This window comes from Malurus melanocephalus, unplaced genomic scaffold, assembly GCF_030028575.1.
Source record: "Malurus melanocephalus ecotype Western Australia unplaced genomic scaffold, MMel_1.1 scaffold_227, whole genome shotgun sequence".
Classification (NCBI taxonomy): Eukaryota; Metazoa; Chordata; class Aves; order Passeriformes; family Maluridae; genus Malurus; species Malurus melanocephalus.
Window position 1 is genome coordinate 453900 of NW_026623459.1, and position 17953 is coordinate 471852.

The 17953-nt window shown below is 36.3% G+C and overlaps 1 protein-coding gene across 8 annotated transcripts in view; it reads right to left on the minus strand.

Annotated features, from left to right (window-relative positions):
• Positions 1 to 3336: 3336 nt before the first annotated feature.
• Positions 3337 to 17953, minus strand: part of MPDZ (multiple PDZ domain crumbs cell polarity complex component) — a 91081-nt gene continuing 76464 nt past the window's right edge. For 7 of the 8 annotated variants that reach the window (XM_057374522.1, XM_057374526.1, XM_057374527.1 and 4 more), the window contains 13 exons: positions 17316 to 17493; positions 16429 to 16574; positions 16018 to 16101; positions 15718 to 15911; positions 15313 to 15460; positions 11918 to 12004; positions 10539 to 10635; positions 9868 to 9911; positions 8707 to 8829; positions 7741 to 7845; positions 7511 to 7623; positions 6375 to 6498; positions 3337 to 5609 (listed from right to left, as the gene is read on the minus strand). In XM_057374522.1, coding sequence (XP_057230505.1) covers positions 5463 to 5609; positions 6375 to 6498; positions 7511 to 7623; positions 7741 to 7845; positions 8707 to 8829; positions 9868 to 9911; positions 10539 to 10635; positions 11918 to 12004; positions 15313 to 15460; positions 15718 to 15911; positions 16018 to 16101; positions 16429 to 16574; positions 17316 to 17493 — 1590 coding nt within the window. In that variant the 3' untranslated portion in view covers positions 3337 to 5462. The remainder of the gene's footprint in view (positions 5610 to 6374; positions 6499 to 7510; positions 7624 to 7740; positions 7846 to 8706; positions 8830 to 9867; positions 9912 to 10538; positions 10636 to 11917; positions 12005 to 15312; positions 15461 to 15717; positions 15912 to 16017; positions 16102 to 16428; positions 16575 to 17315; positions 17494 to 17953) is intronic. The other variant, XM_057374521.1, reaches the window with a different exon arrangement.

A 17953-nucleotide genomic window follows, 5' to 3' on the forward strand; every position in this document is an offset into this window, starting at 1 on the left:
CCCTGCCCAGACAATAGGTTTGGAGTWGCTTGGATTACCCAAGAGAATTCKAATATTAACATCTTCCTTCATTACCTATATGTGTATATATTCAGCAAATCCCCCCCAAAATTATATTCAGAAACAATGTTTTTGTTCTTTTTTTTTCTGGTATTTCAAGAGTATCAGAAGAATAACACCTTATTCGCCCTTCAGAGGAACTCTACACTTGGAAAAAAATATAAATATAAATATAGTGTGAATAAAAAAATATAAATATAGTGTGAATTTGCTAAAACAAAACAAACCAAAAAAAGACATAAATATGAACACCAGCACTTTCCCCCTTCTTCTGGTCTTGGTAACAGTAGCAAAGGTTAATTCTTTTCCCATATGACTATCTCTTATTATCACCTGTCCTCAGTGGCTTCTGGCTCAAACAGGAATTCCAGTGAACATCTGCTGCCTTAACCATTGAATAGTATTGATATATAGACAGATATAGACATATATATAGAGAGAGATATAGATATAGATATATAAAAATCCCTCATCTGCGATACCGGTCTTTCTACTTTCAACGAACACACTCACATTTAACAATGAGTAAGGGATACATTTTTTTTAGCCAAAAGCAACTGTGAATGTTTTTAACAGTTTCAGATATTCTCCCTAAAGAGAGTACAACTTAATACTTACTAGCTACCCAAGGTRTTGCTCGCACTTCTTCTTGTAGAATTCCCAAGAATATGAAACCTTGAAGTGTTGGAGACAGTGGCTTTGGCATCCCTGTGATGAGGTGTACTTGAAAGTTCACAGTTTTCCAGGAACCTTTCATGTGTCTCACCCTAAGTGCTTGTGTGAGGCGCTCAAACACGAAACTTCTCWATCTTAACTGGTGTGCAGTAATGGAAATCTGGTAATGCAACTTTTATTAAATGGACCCCATGGTCTCAGTCCTCTGAGTCCTGGTATCATGCTCTCTTCTGTGGCTATGGACAGTGAGGAGCATAAACAAAACACTATAAAAACACACTAAACTAACACTCTGTTGTTGAATAGTGCAGAGGGACTCAAAAAGGCACCCCACATCCACAGAAACAAGAACAGTCACTCTCTTTTAGGTATAATGTCTACCCTGGTCAGCCAAAGTATATTCTTAATTAAACTGAAATCACTTAACAAAGTGTAATCTTAATTAATAAAATGCCAAAGGCTGAAATAACAGAAAATACTAATAAATGTTAACAAATTCAAAGTTTCCCCTCTTAGACAAAAAGCTTTCCCTTGTCTGTCTATGGACAAACTGGGAACATGACTGCAAGCACTTAAAAAATCCAACATAGTACCTGCAGCTACAGAAACAGGTAAGTTGTTTTTGCATGTGATTAAAAACATACTGAAGGAATGTTTAAAACTACATATATGAAGATCAAAACCAATGGACTGACTAGAATGTAATCTGAAGAGAAAGTGAAAACCTGTTGGCTCACTTTCACAAACCAATTTGCTCCTGCAACTTAAAAAAAAAACCAAACAAAAAACTTCAGTTGAAAATTAACAATTTCATTTGGAAAACTGTTATTTTCAACTCAGATGTACGCAAGTTCTAGAATTATTATCTTACCAGAATTTAATTTCCTTTCTACTGACATAAAAGAAGCAGGATCTATATTTTTTCTACCCATTTCAAAGAATCCTTTTGACTGGAAGTAGAAAGCCTAGGAAGATTTTACGACAGGAGAATAAAAACATAGCAAAAAAAAAAGGAATCTCAATCTACTTAGGCATCATCTTCTATTAGGTATATTCTTCTCAAGTGTTTGAAATGGATCTTCTTACCAGTCATCGTATCCCTTTGTTATATTGTTACCATTAATTCCATGACTATAGGTGGCAAAACTTCACAAGTTAATGCATTACCCTGCAATATCAGCTATGAACTAAAATACATTATATTAAAGTCTACACATCTGTTGAGGAACATGCATAATGACCAGCTAAAAAAAGAAGAAAAGCCCACACTGCGGTGTTGAACATGCTACAATACTGTAAACAGTTTTAGTAACATTTGCAAAAAAGAAAAAACTTTATTCCTAGTAGCTTCAAGCGGAAGCTTAAGATGGAAGTGCCCCCTCCACAGGAATATTTTAAATGCTTCAAATTATTTGTTTTGAAAAAGCATGAAAAAGYGTGTGTAGGAATCTAACAAATGCCTCTTTTCAATGTTGCTCCCACTGTAAGATAAGGCTTTATTTACAAAACATATTAGAAKTACCAAGTTCTTTCACACTACTTGCAAGTCTCTGTCAGCAAAACAAAACATCTTCTTGATACTTAACAACAAAGATTACAACCCTTTTCTTCATCCAGGTTTATAGAATATGCAGCTTCTTTTTTTTATTTTTATAAACAGAGACTGAATAGAGTGAAGGGAAATGGATCAGCAATAGCTATTAAACACCAACCCTTCTCACAGCTGAGAATTAAGAATACCATTGCTTCCATAAAGTTAACCCAGAAATAAAATCCAACAGAGAGGAATGAACAGAAAAGCAGCCATGCCTCACTGTCAGGAGATTAAATATGTGCATTCCTATGAATCAGCTGTCCTTTGYCCAGACCCATGCCTCTAAAAAATGATGGTCCCTTTCATCAATACCACTCAAAGCTTAAAGACCTTTTCATTAAAACCACTCTGATTACCCCTCAGCCTTGAATTGAGAGCTAAGCAAAATTAAAAGAAATATCTCTGGATATCTGAYCAGAGAACAAGACAGAGACCTTAAGATGTCAGAACCTTCAGTTCCAAACCAGTCAAAACAATCACATGGAAAAAAAGTAACCAAACCCACAAAATTTGTGGAACTGGGCTATAGTACCTAGCACCTTACAGGAATAACCCCCATGACTGGAAAGTTGCTTTGAATACTGAATGATAAAGAAAATTAAACATCCTAAGCCTGAAAAGTCTATTACTACATAGTACAGTGCATGGCAGCCACTAAGAAGTGGCTATGCAACAGTTTCCTGGCATGGGACTTGGGGGAGATCTTGTTCTCTGAGTCCCAAGCTCGAGAGCTCACTCTTTTGTCCCTCATGGCAAGTTCCATGCCTGAAGAAGTGTGTTTTTAACAGACTGAACAACGATTAATGCTAAAAAAGCAAGACAGTTTCATAGTTTCCTCAAYTGGCTAAGAGTTCACAAGTGAAGACAAAATCTTTGGAAAAAAAAAATAACAGGTGCTTTAAGGTTCATGTAAAGAGTAATGCCTTTTTTTGCAACTATTACATTGTTTTGAATTGATCTTTTGCAACAGGATGAACAATGCAAGCATGCCATTTCAAAGCAATCAGCAACACACTCARAACTTGAATTCATCATAACAGTTTGGAATTTATTAATTTAATTCCCCATTGTGACACAAGAGCAGTAACAAAATAGCTGTACACTACTTCTGTTACAAATATAGATACTATGTAAAGTGCCTTTACATACTCTAATGTAGGCATTTCTCACTCTATGCAAGGCATAAGTATRAAAGCAATTCAGTAACAGCAGCATCCAGTAACAGTACCATCTTGTTTATTGCATCTTAGCCTACCACAGCATAACTTCTAGAATAGTTAAAAAGACAAAGTGAGTTTTCCTGTTAATTCACTTACATGTAGTTATCTATTTGTTAAAACTATTTGACAGATAACTCCTAATACTGCTATTGTGATCCACTAAAACAAATGTTAGTCTTTTGTATTATCCCCTAATAATGGCCTGACCATTGCTTGCATTTTCAGCTCACATTTCTCATAAGTAGAAACTGACATGGTAGCCTTCTCGCTAAAATTTCATTTTTGCTAATTAACTCAAAGCATCTTGCTGCTAAATAGCATACTAGTTAGCCTGGTATCTTCCTCTCTCAAAAGACTCAGCTAAATTTTTCTGCAGGAAAATAAATCATGGGAAAAGCATGCTTTATCTGCCAGATTCCTAAGAGCATGGCAGGCCAAKGTAGGCAGGTTACAATCAGCAAAAAGTTTAATTGAGTGCAGTTTTTAGATAATGTTTTAGTGATGAGAAAGTGATGCATTTATTGATCATGCTGCTGATCAAAAAACAGCTCTGTGGTTGCATTGTACTTACTAGAGACAGTCTTGTATTTGTGCCTCTAAAATTAATATCCCCAAAATAATAGTTGCAGCTGTCAAATCTCCTCTTGTGCATATTACTGATGCAAACCTTCACTGCTGTCCTACTACTCACCTCCACTGTGAGGAGTTTTCATGTTTTTACCATCTTCAACCAATCACTCCTGGTTTTATGCCTCCCCAGCTCAAGGAGGATTCTACCTCTGCTGCTACTGATAATGGCAGCAACACCATAACATCAACTACTTCCACAGTGGCCTAACAAACATCCAGACATCTGCTGGCAGCTAAGCAGACCTCCTYTGAGTGGTTTGATCCAAACCCTACTTCAAGCAGCTTGCAGAGATGTCTGCACTGAGCCTGTAGGAAGGTAGTCTTGCCTGTTGGAAGAGGACAACTTTTGCTTACAGACACTTCATATTAGGAAGGCTGTTTTCACTGATATAGATTATAAAATACTATTATGAAAGTCTAATTCTTCTAACACTGCAGTTGTTGGGCATTTTCATTCAACAGGAAGTTTCCACTAGTAACGGATTTTTCAGCCCTGAGCACAAGTCTCACAAAACACACAAACAAAACAAACAAATGAGAAACAGAACAACCATCACCATCAACAACAATCTCCCCAACTAATCAAACCCTCAAACATAAGCCAGAATGAAACAAATGTTTGGTTTTTTTTTGGGATACACCATATCTTAGTAAATTAAAAACACAAACAGAAAAGCAAAATAACCCACCCCAGTCACCAACCTAGCTCCTTCTACTTGAATTACATTGTGAAGTAATATGGTCATAGAATGGTTTGGGTTGGAAGSGACATTAAAGATTATCTAGTTACAAAGAAACCTCCAAGTCTATTAAACTTCTGCCTCCAGATTACATACATTTCCTCTTAGCTCCCAAATGTCTTTTCTATTAATACTTTCTTTCTTCAATAAMCTTACTTCTGTTTTCTGTCTACTGCTACCCATGCAGACCCTTATTGACTTGGTCAATTTATTATTTTTCCAACGTTATTCCAATATCCAAAGTCTCTTACCAAAACATCTCAGTTTTGTTGGATGGTTATTAATTCTTTTTTTTTTTTTTTCTGGTGACTTACTAATAGGAAAAATATCAATTTATTTCCATAGTTAACATAGCTTCATCCCAGTAGTTAGACAAGCAATACTTCTAATATAATACAAGTATGGTTATATGTTACATTTCTTCAGTGTTGTAACATAGTCCTGTGAAGATGAAAGAGCATGAAGGCTACACAAATATTTCTATTTACTATGTGGAAAGTAAATAATATTATCTTATTGACCCTAAACCTTCAGGCAGCCMGTTCATGACAAAACAGTCAAAGTGACTGTTCCTTTTGTCCTTTTCAGGATGGCAACTGCTTCCTCATGGGTGACCCCTTCTAAACTCTGCCCATTCACAGCAATGATTTGATCCCCCCTCTTGAGGCGTCCATCTTCTGCTGCTGCACCCTGAAACGATAAAACATGTAACTGCAGACTCATGCATTTATTTTTGCTCCTGACACAAAGTCCTTAAAAACCCCCTACAACATTTTTCATTTTCAGTGACACAAATAAAGCGAATTGTTGTAAAGACTGCTAATGCTTCACTATGTCCTGCCCTAAGTTTCACATCCAGAAATTGCATCTACATAYTGAGTTGTTCCCTTAACACTGTCTTTTCAGCTAGTATAACATTTAAACCCCAGTTATCGTAATAGTAACATTTTCAAGACCTGAAGAACGTTTCAGCAAGTGATGTAAGGAATTCAGTCTCTAGAAGACAGCTTTATGCTTTGATTTACCATAAAAAATTAGGATTCTTGATTCCAGTTTTCTCTGACTGTCTCCTGTTTCCTAGAGCAGTCCAAACACCTGAACTTGTCTCAAGGTCCAGTCTAAATTCAATAAAACAGTTCCCCCTACTACATGAAGTAAACACACTTTAAATATAAAGCTTTTTTAAATAAAAGTTTTTCTAAGTATTTGCAAAATTCCAGTCTCAAGAGGAGGATGAAATTCTGCTATAGGCTGAATCATGTGTATTTGGAAATTTTCAATAATTTGAAGATTACAGCCTCCAAATGCTGCAAGCACATTTTGATCAGTATTTGCACTAAAAAGGAAAAGCTGGGAGAAACTGTAACATTCCTTTGACTGAAAACCCAAGCCATGATTTCAAATAATAACTACAGGGAAATAATAAATGGATTGACTGAACAAAGCTACACCTACCTTTGCAAACACTGTCTTCACATAAATGGGTAAGTCTCCATGGGGACTGCCATACCCACCCACAATACTAAAGCCAAGGCCATCTGGTCCTCTGTCCAGGGTAATGGTCTTGTACTGTGGAGGTCTAAGGAAAGGGAAAAGAGTAAGCTGTCTGAACTTTGGATTTAACATGTCGAATATTCAACAAAAAAACATTACTCCTTTTAAGCTAAGCAATACATTTCCCTTTCCWCTATGATGACAAATATTTTCATTATAAAGAACTGGCTATTTCAGTTCACATAAAATACTGTAAACTGTCCAATGTCTATGTTATTACATGAAAGTAGTTATTTCAAATACCCAGCTTAGGGCATAGTTATGGCTGCTATGTACCACCAACAGTCCTTACTTGTGAATAGAGAGGCAATGCCAGTACCTCAAGATTCTATGTTATCCTCTTTAAAATCCTACAATGTCTAAAATTAGGTAAAATATTCTATGCTRTTTAGGTTTAACTGCTTCTCTCCTAATAGATGAATGTATATTTGTATGTACACATTTATATAGATAATTTATAGRTACACTTCCTCGCATATATGTTGTTTGTAAGAAATTTTGGAATTCTACATTTCAAAGCAAGTATGTGTGCTAAAGAGCCCTGTTTTCTCTTTCTCCATTCCTAAAATAAAAATGCCTCAGATTCATGACAGAGTTTGAAGTAAAACTTGTTTACATAATGCAAATTGCAGTAAAATACCAGAAGAAGTACACCTTGCATATCAGAAACATCTGATACTCCTGATTGCCCRAAACCAGAAAGCACACTACAGAAACACAGATACCACAGTGGAMAGTAACTTTTGGGGTGGACCAATTAATCCCAACTGCCCAATCTCAGTGAAACAAGGGAGGCTATAGAAGAAATCAAATTGTATCATAATTCTACAGGGTCAAACAAAATTTGCTGCACAGCAAATTGCATCATGCAAAATACAGAAGAGACCTATGGTCCACATGTCCCATGCACACCAAATATATTAATCATGATTAAGCCAAACAAGTCATCCATTATTTGCCAGAATTTGTAAGATTTTTATGTTGAGTACCACCTAAAGTTATAGGMTACAGAAGCTCTATGTTCTATAGTTACTGACCCTAAATCATCCTGAAAAATGCCAGCTGAAGTTAGTCCTGCAAATGAAAGACTGGACGTAGGCGGATCCTGCTGCTGACCAGTTATGACACTCACTTCTCCTCCAGCTACAACCTAGGAACAGAGGTTGCAAACCAGTGAAGTAAGAATGTTGACACTAATATAATTCATTGTAGCAGCTGGCAAAACAGTATTCAGAAAACAGTCAAAATGTCACATAGGACTTTTTACCTGCAACTCAATAGTGCCTGAAGCATTTTTTAAGATATTAACAGCTTGGGAATGAGTCATGCCCTCAGTTGATGTTCCACAGATGCTAACAATCCTGTCCCCAACCTACAGAATAAAATGTAGAAAATCTAACTTAGTTAAATAGATTTATTTGTCACTTTCAACAACAGCAGATCTGTTTGCATTTAGTCACATTTTATCAGTGATGTTAGGGAGGGTAGAAAGAAAGAAGCAACTGTAAATTCACACTAAATTTCCTCTTGAAGGCAAATAATCTTTGAACTACAAAATGACCCAGTACAAATGTAGGCAATTCAACATCAGAACTAGCAAATTACACCACCTTAGTGTATTCAGCGTAAAAAGTAATGATGCTTTACAGAATTGATCCTAAAATTCTAGAAATACACATACCTGAAGATAGACTAAAGTAGTAAATTATCATCAAAGATTCCATTAGAATTCTTATTGAAATAACAGTGTCCAATTCCCAAGAAACCTGAGTCAAATTCAAGCACCTTTGATGCAGATTGGATACACAACACATTCATGCACAGTAAAAGATAGTATCTCCCACTCTAACTGAGAACCTAAGAAGTACTCTTCTCTCTATCCTAAGCATAGGAAACATGAGAGATAGAACATCCTACACACCTACAGTTGCGTGAACCACTGCCACACTCAGCAGTGGCACTCATTTAAAGAATAMAACCTTCTGAATCACTTTCTATGTGTTTCATTTTCCCAAGCTTAGGACCTTCTTTCTTAAGTTAGCACATGTCAGCAATTACACTTTCCCATGCTACCAATCTGAGTTACTGTTTCATCAATACAAGCAGCAAGAATTCTTGACACAGCCAGAAGCACTTATGACTGTATCACTGAACTGCTGGTTTACTGCCTGTCTAGAGTAATTACTGTGCATTACCCAYGCAATCTTTAGAGCCTTCTTAACAATTAACTTACTCTTAATTTCTGAGTCTGAGCTGCAACTCCATTTGGGTGCATCATGGCAATAAATATAGGAACATCTCCAAGAGGACTTCCTACACCTCCAGCAATGCTCACTCCTAGTGAATCTGCAGGGTTCTGTTATAGTAATGGAAAAAATATTAGATTTTTTCTGGAAAGAAAAACACACAGAGAATTGTAGGCTTACTTCAAAAAATCGCTAAACCCCCTATTTAATGAAAATCACAATTCTTGTATCAAGCCAGTTTTTAAGCTTATATGCTTTGCATCACCTCAAGAAGAGAGACCACAATGGATGTTTCTTCTTCTCAGTGCTAAGTGAAAATTTTCTGACTTAGTTGTATGTTTTATCTTAACCAAACTAAATACTTACAGAATTCAGTACCTYGCTCTTAATGTCAGCACAGAGGACTGATCAAGGAAAACCAGTGAGATGGGGTTGCTATCCTTAGTGCCCTCTGTATGCATCTGTTGTTGAGTCTTCTGAAGACTAGAATTAATCTTTATGCTCCCTCTAGTGTCCAAATGTTGCAGAACAAAACCAGCGGTTTTGAACTGCACCACACCCAAATACTTCACCGTAAAAAACGTTTTGCAGATTCTACTGCAAAAAGAGAATGTCTGATTACAATTCATGTAATCAAGTGAACTAGATGCCAAGCAAATTCAAATAAATAAAAATATTTTGGAAAATAAGAAGCAGTCTGACTAAGCTCACATTYATAATGAAGGTGACTGAATTTTACACTTGAAAAGCTGGCAGCTGTCATGCAAGAACCTATAATAAAAATATGTGTGAAGAAAAATATTAAATAGCCAAAAAAGCCCTTCCAACTTTGGTACAATTCCCCTAACTTTACCAAAACAGTCTGCATTTAACACAAACTGGTAACAATAAAATTAGGTCCCAGTATTCTTTCTTTTGCTTTCAATACAGCTCACAAAAGATGAGAGGGTTATCATCTTAAGTTACACTTTTTAACATAAAAACACAGGCAGTGGAGATCATACAGTCCTGACTTGAACAGGCAGACACTTCAATTTTCTGTTCCTTTCCCAAACCAACAAATAGGCCTAGACTTCTTCCATTCTGTAAATACACATTGACACTACAAAATCTGTTCCTGATACATGCCACTGCATGCTGCAACTTACCTTTTTTATTTCAACTGTTCTTAGTCCCTGTATTTCAGAAGCTGCTGTCAAATGAATTAAAATAAATTACAAAAAAAAAAACAAAGTTAAACTAGCATTCTAGAACACTTTTCCAACAAAGTTATCCAAATCACTGTGATGTTTCTAACTTTCTGCTTGTTTGTTACAGACATTTAAATGACAATTGATAGTGGCTGTCATTACATTTGTTGGATTGAAATACTTCTAGAATAGGTGAAAGAATCAATTATTCTCTGCATTTAAATAACTTTTGGAAGAAACTGCTAAGCATGCTCAAATAAAATAGAAAAAACCCCAATTATTTTACAGCACTATTTTGGTCAGAAGTAACTTTGCTCTAAATTCAAGCATGAGACAGCTATTCCACATGTATCTGGATTTCTATGAATGAGACAACTTGTCTGACAATGTATTTACATTAAATAGAAAACTATGGCTCAACTTAGGTTGTCATAACAATGACATAACAAGTTGTTATTTTCTTTTATAAAAAGCAATTACAGGACAATTATGATGTACTGACCAGCAACCACTCATGCAGCATTTTACTGACTTTAAGGCCTACATCACATAGTTATTTTAAGAGAAAAAATAAAATATGGAAATATGGAAATAAAATATGGAAAGCACCAAAAACCCCTTCAACTTACTTGTATTCTTCTTTAGGCCACTTTCAAAGACCTCAGGTGCACTGGACCCGGAAACTGGGTGACTGAATGATGAGAGACTGCCACTTCCTTCACTGACCTGCACACAATGTTAGAGTGGGATTAGAGAGAAGATTCACTGACCAATCCAATAAAAGCAAAACTGCAACTCACTGTATTCAGAGTATTTTTTGCAGTGTATTTTCTGTGCCCAGCTAAAACTAAAAATTCCACATACTTTTTGCTCACCGTAGAGGGCTCTTTTTCAAAAGACCAATACTAAAACAACAGAGACTGCATGTCAAACAACCCCATGCAAGTKCTTCCTCTGAGGGTCCAATCTAAACCCTGGTACCTGCACCTTCTATCTCACTTTACAGAGATCTTCTAATGCAAGTTGGCCGCAGGTACCACAGTAAGGACAGAATGCAGATGACTAAATCTTCATGAGGGTTTTCAAATGTTCACATATTGCATCAGCTAAGATTAGGCTCTTCACTCAACTTCTCCAGCATAATTTCCAGAAAGATTCTCATTATGTGTGGAGGGCAAGTAAAGGAACAATATGGTTCCCAGTGAGACTAGTTCACTAACTGTTACACACTCCTCAAAACATTCAACATTGTGAGCTTCTTCTTAAAATAAGACCACTCAGGACTGGTATATTTTCATGCTGTTTGGCAATACTAATTTTGAAGACAGAATAACATTTGAATCTTATCTCAACCTGGTCACTTGAAAATGTTYATTTATGACCTGTCTCATAACTATTTCTCTTTATAGTTGATAATCTTCATCCTCACTTCACAGTCTGAGAAAGTTCTTAAAGTAACTTGTGAGCTCTCAGAACTGTAGCTCCTAGTAGGGAGATTCACACTGCAAGCTGCTACCACATGAAACATGCTTTCAAAGCAGAAACTGATGTGAGGCTATAATACTCCACCCTCAAACCAACAATAAAATAAATAAGAGAAATCTAATGGAAGACACACAGGTTTCCTGCTTCTGGTAACCAAGATTACAGTAAGAACATGTAAAGAGAGGAGACTTTAAGTTTACTGAAGCAATACCACTCTGAAAATAACATAGARAGTTAAAGTTGATTCTGACTGCTGGTATTGATGAGAATTGGAGTTCYCTATGTTTTCCAGGCTCCAGCCTGGAACAAAGCCATTTCTGGATTATCTTTTTGGCTGGATCCTGTCTATAACAGACACAGCATGCTAAAGTGAACATAAATAGCTACCAAAAAACTGCAAAATTTCTCCATCTTGGATCAGGTACATGGAAAGTAACTGTCACCATAAAACTGAACTTTTTATCTGCTTTCTTTATTATTTAACATTACTTGTCCCAGACTAAMCAATTTTACAGTTACATACCTGACTGCTCTGAGATGTTCTCCTCTCAGAGTGAAATGGCCCAGCTTTTATTCTTCCAACCTCTAGTCTTACTGTACCTAAGGAACACTAAAGAACCACTCAGTTATAACACAACACCTCTGTGTACAGGACCAAAACCTACTATATTTAAGTGGCTTTTTAGAAAGTGGAAGAAGAAAATAAGAACATGGACAGAGGGAAGAATGCTGGACTAGGAACCCTGAAATGAAGACTTTGCAGAGAGAGTTCATAGCAGGACTAGAGACACACAAAGTACATCACGATCCTCAATACTGAGCAGGGTACTTCTTTTTGGATGAAGCAGTATCACAATGCRGATACGAAAATCAAACATGAAGACTAATTCTATTACACTCCATTTAATAAGAAGCAGCTTCTGAATTGCAATGTATACCCTTTTCAACATACCATTTTCACAGTAAAATCTAAATCCAGTATAACCACCTTGAAGTCTTAATCATTATTTCTCTTGATATGACTGAGAACGTGGTAATTAAACTGGAAGTGTATCATCTGTCTCACTTTTGAAATTATCTGTTTGCTCTGGATTGGCACCAACATAACTACAGAAATTTTGAGCAGGAATTTTCCTAAACATCTATCAGTAGTTTAAATGAACTTCCTGAATCTGACTCCCAGCAAGAAGCTGGGGGATATGGACTTACTACACATTGTACTGCACTTTCGTTACTCTTAATGACTTCAACTACACAACTGAGTGTTCCCATGTGCACATAAAATGCATGTCTCAAGAGAAAATTAAACACTTAAAAATCAAGACATTATTCTTGTAAAAAAACTAGAGAAGTCATTATCACAAACAAAACTAAGAAAACTAGACTTCCAACATAATGCAAGCAGTGTCAAGACAYCAATTTCCAATGCATTCAAATAGAGAAATTTCAAAGTTTTGTAGCTATTTTGTTTTTTATTTTTCTTTCAATGGGAAGCTGTCGGTGTAAACTTCTGTATTCAAAGAACTTAATAATACATGAAGTTGACCTTATTTGTCATGTTTTAACTTTATCATCTTAAGAGAGATTCATGCATTTGTCAGAAAAATACACAGTAATAGGCAAATATATCAAAACAAACCAGACATATCCATTCAACAAGGTTTCAGTACCTCATATCCTGTTGCTATTATCTTATGGATGACACTAAAAAAGATTTATTATTAAATTGYTTTTTATTTTATAAATAATGTTGGCTTTTCTGTGTCCTAGAAAAGACTTGARCAAAGCTCAGGCAAAACCATTCTTTTCTGCTTGTATGAATTTAATAATATTAAACCATATGGAGAATTCTTATTCAAAATGGAAAATTGAGGAAATATGTAACTAAAATTACCAAATCCTCACAAATATGCAAACCCACAAACGAGATTTTAAAATTATGTGCGAAAGTAGGAGGTAATACTTTCCAACAGAACTTGTGAATAAAGCAATTCCCATTTATTTTATTACTCTTTTCTCTCTTCCTAAATTCTTCCATTTGATAGATCCATTAAGTCTAGTGAGGGGAAAAGCTGAGAGTCTTTTCACATATTTTACAGCACACTTCCTAAGAAACTCYAGCAGAAAAAATAAAAACAGGCAGAAATCTCAGACTGATCACATTCTGTTTGTCTCATTCCATTTAAAATACACTGGAATCTTCTAAGAGATTAGAAAAAATTTTGTAGCAAAATACGTTTTAGGCATTTAAACATAATTCACTCCAAGATCCTACTCTCATAAATGAAAACAGAATGGATACCTGAACAAGAAAGTGTGACTGCCTACATGTGAGWGTCCATGCTTTACTCCACTTGTACCATGTGAACAAAACAATTATGAACAATAATCTAACGTGTATTAAAAGCCTAATTTCTCATGGATACGACAATTAATTACAGTACTACTGAGCAGAATGAAATTCTTAAAATTTGAATATATGAATGGCAAGTCRGATCTAAGCACCTTCAATTACATACTACAAAATGCTTTTCGAAATAGAAGAAATTTTCCACCTGAAGTGGCATCTTTAGTCAAAAGAGAGGAAAAGGTATCGCATATGAAGAAGAAGCACTGTGTTCTTAAATAAAATAAAAAAGTATCATGTAAGAATTGAAAAGTTCTGTTACCAAAGAAGAGTATACTAACAAGTTTAGTGTGTCACAAYACAGACCCAGTTCTTGCATTCTCACTAATGGGCACATGCTGAAAATACAGAAGGTCCACTTATCTCATGCTTTCCAACCACCACTACTCCCCAGGACCTCTCCTCCTCAATAAATCCAAAACGCTTAAGGGACTATTCAAGATGTGGAAAAATGTACCTTTGAATGTGAGTGTTAAGAAGCATGTCCGTGTGCCTATGTATCCAAGAGACAACTATAATCAGTATCCATTAATTTCTTTCCAGTGAAACAATGTTCCATGGAAAAGGCTAACTCAATGGAGTCCTTACCATGCAGTATATCTCAAAACTCTGGACTGAAAAACAGACAAGCTGTCTGACCAGCCGGACATACTCCCAGACTACGTGAAGTGAGGTATATCTGACTTCATTTTGATTTGGAGATAGKGCAAGGGCATTAGAAACAAAAAAATTATTGAGAATAGAAAGTCTAGAGCTCCAGGAGCTGCAGGAAGAAGTTTACTTCAGTAAACTCTGACAAAGCAATTTCTYATACCAAATGCTTTGTACCAAATTACTTATACCAAATTGCTTATATCAATGCATTGTAGTATTTAATGSATGTAAGGTGGTGCAAGACATATACGTAACAAAAAAGACTAACATTGCGGTCTAGAACAGGTTGCTCAGAGCCCCATCCAACCTGGCCTTGAACACTTTRAGGGATGGGGCATCCACAGTTTCTCTGGGCAACCTATTCCAGTGCCCCACCACCTCACACTAAAGAATTTCTGACGAATAACTCAACTAAAATTACCCTTTTAGTTTTAAAACCATTCCCTCTTGTTCTATCACTACMAGCCCTTGGAGACAAACTGTGAAAGTAATCACTTTTGGCACTTTGCTGAATTTTCCATAATTTAAAAATTATGGAATTATGGAAAATTATGGAAATTAAAGTCAATTCTGCACATCTTTCTGGAAGCATGTGACCGTTGACCAATTATCACTTTACTGGAGAAAACTGTTAAGTTTTTGGTTGTTCCAGGTAATGATACACTATACAGGTTTTATCAGGCAAAGTATCTGAATGCTCTAGATTTCAGGAAGCTTAATTTTCTTTTTTTTTGGATGCACAACTCATCTCAATGACATCCCAGCAACAATCTGAACTCAGTCTGAATAGAACTACAGCTTTCCAAAAATCTGGAYCTTAGTTTTTCATTCTTATCCATCTTCGCTTTTCCCAATACCTTTAGCAAAGCTGCAACAGCCTCCTGGTTAGCATTTCGGACATCTTCTCCATTCACTGTCAATATCTGGTCTCCTTGCATCAATCTCCCATCTGTATCTGCTATTCCTCCTTTGACGATGTCTGACACAAACACACCTGTGTCATTTCTGTAAATACACACAAGGATTTTGCATTACAGTATTGTCAGATGGTAATCATTATGGCTTGCTATTGGGAACACAGTAAACATTGTCTCATTTTTTTCTCTTAACACTGGCTTAGTTCCTCCAGGAAATGTTGGTTAGCTTAGGCATAAAAATGAGATGTATGGCTTTCAAGCCCACAGGATCTGAGCACCAGACCACAAAAGAAACACGACCAGCAAGTTCCAGACACTGAATCTCTCTCCAGATATATGACATACCTCTTCCCAACAATACTCAGACCAAGGCCTTTTCCAGGCTTCTTCTGGAGCTCTATATTCAGCACATCATACATGTCTTCCTCCTTGTACTGGGCTTCATCTCTATACACAGTCAGACGAACTTTTTGGGGAGTCTGTCGGAGGACRTTAATGGCTTCATCATGTGTGGCATTCCTGAGGTCAATTCCATTTACCTTCAATGAAAGCATACAATGATAAACTGTGCAGCACCTTCCTGCAGACAGATACAACAGACCTAGCCAGCAATGAAAAGAAAAGCAATCAAAGAAATCACCATACCTCTAGTATCTGATCACCAGCCCACAGTCGTCCATCTTTAGATGCTGCTCCTTCTTCATATACTTCATGGATAATGATTGCTCCCTGTCAACAACAATGATAAAAGTTGAAATCACATTGAAAGAACAGGACCCATTTTGAAGCAAAAGTAGTTGCAAATTGCTACCCTGATTCATCAATAAGTCAGATGGAATGAAAGTCAGATGCATGATGAACAAATTACCAAAATACTTAAGAAGCTAATTTATACTTCTAATTTTAGAAAGGTTTTTTTTTCCTTATTTTTGTTTCCTTTGTGTCTTTCTATAAATGCTATAAAAACAAATGACAAAAAAAAATCTCTTCTATAAGACATTTTAATTTCATTACTGTTATTTCAACTTGAGTGACACACATATTTTTCCAACTAACCAGCAARGTGTCTGCTCCTCCAACAATGCTCAGACCAAGACCAGTCCGCCCTTTGGAGATATCAATGGTTGTTTCACACCCAGGAATGATTGGACAAGTAGCTGGGTCAGAGGTTAACATGGCTGGAGTTGAAGACCTGCTTGTGTCTAAAATAAAGAAAAATACTGGTTACAGCAATGGGGTTCAGTATTAGAAAAGTGACTTTAAGACAGCATATTTTGGAGTTCACTGACAGCCATACAGCAAGAGCTGAAGAGCTGACCAACAGAGAATGATGCTGCCAATTCTCCCTCCTCTTCAGACAAGTATTATCCTGCAGGCTGATTTGCAGGTGTCCTGGTATTATGCTATCAAGTACCTGGATCATAGTCTGGGCAGACAAAGAAGGCATTGTACACAACATGTTCTATTTAGAAYAGAATTTAATTTAAATATCTATATGACCTGTGCAATACTCTAGTTGTTATTAACTTCTTAAAAGTTGCTTAATCAATAACCATCATCCATCAGAAATATCTTGAATCTCCACTCTAAAGAAGAGTCAAACACAGCTACACATAAATGGCAAGAGATCTCAACCATCCTCCTTTTCCAGAAAAAATCACACGACTTTTCTCCCTCATTTAAAGGAACACCTTTCACTTAGTTCTAGACAACCATGACAATGGCACCTGCTGCATGTTTGAGATGGAGGAGACAATCCTTTCATCTTCCTGTCTGTACAACAGGCAGGCAAGAGGTAAGTCTTTGGTTTGGTGGTACAACACTTCATTTATATGAAATGTAATCTGGAAATATTAGAAATGCAAAAAGGGAAAATTTACAAACTRGATCTTTGTTTTTATGTTACAATCCCAGTGAAGACAGACATCCAAGAAAAACATTACTTTTGACTGCGTCTGGTTCTGGTGAGCTGGAAGTGGGGACAGTTGCTGGTGGTTGTAAATTCCTCTTCTCCGCTGGTATAGTGCTGGAAGGGACTGGTGCAATAGTCAGGTTTTCTGTCTCTACTGAGTTGATTGTAAGCCTCACCATAGATTTGGATGTCTTCAGGAGGCTAATAAACTGAATGATAAAGAGAAAAGCCTATGAAAAGTGTAACTGGACAGTTCTGTTGCAAACCAGAAACAAAGCTGAGTAACTGTTCCACAACCTGGAGCTACTGGTCACAATCCTGCAGGATTTTTGATATGGAAAAAAGACAAATATTGATGTTTTTTCTAAGAAACATTTTTCCATGAAACTTTGCCAAACTATACCAGATGAGGATGCTGCAGTTTTTCAATGGCTTCTCTAGACCAAATACTATATAACAATTACTAGAAAAACAGAAGTATTGCCCTTTCATTCTGAGTGGAGCCCAATTCTGATCTCACAGAAGCCAAAATATCTACTGAACTAAAGAAACCTACTACTGTCATTCTGGAAAAAAATTCAGAAAATCTTACCTGAGAAGGACAGAGAAGGACACCAGGGTGTAACGCAAAAATAGTTTGAAGAGATACTGAAAACSGTTCAAAATCAA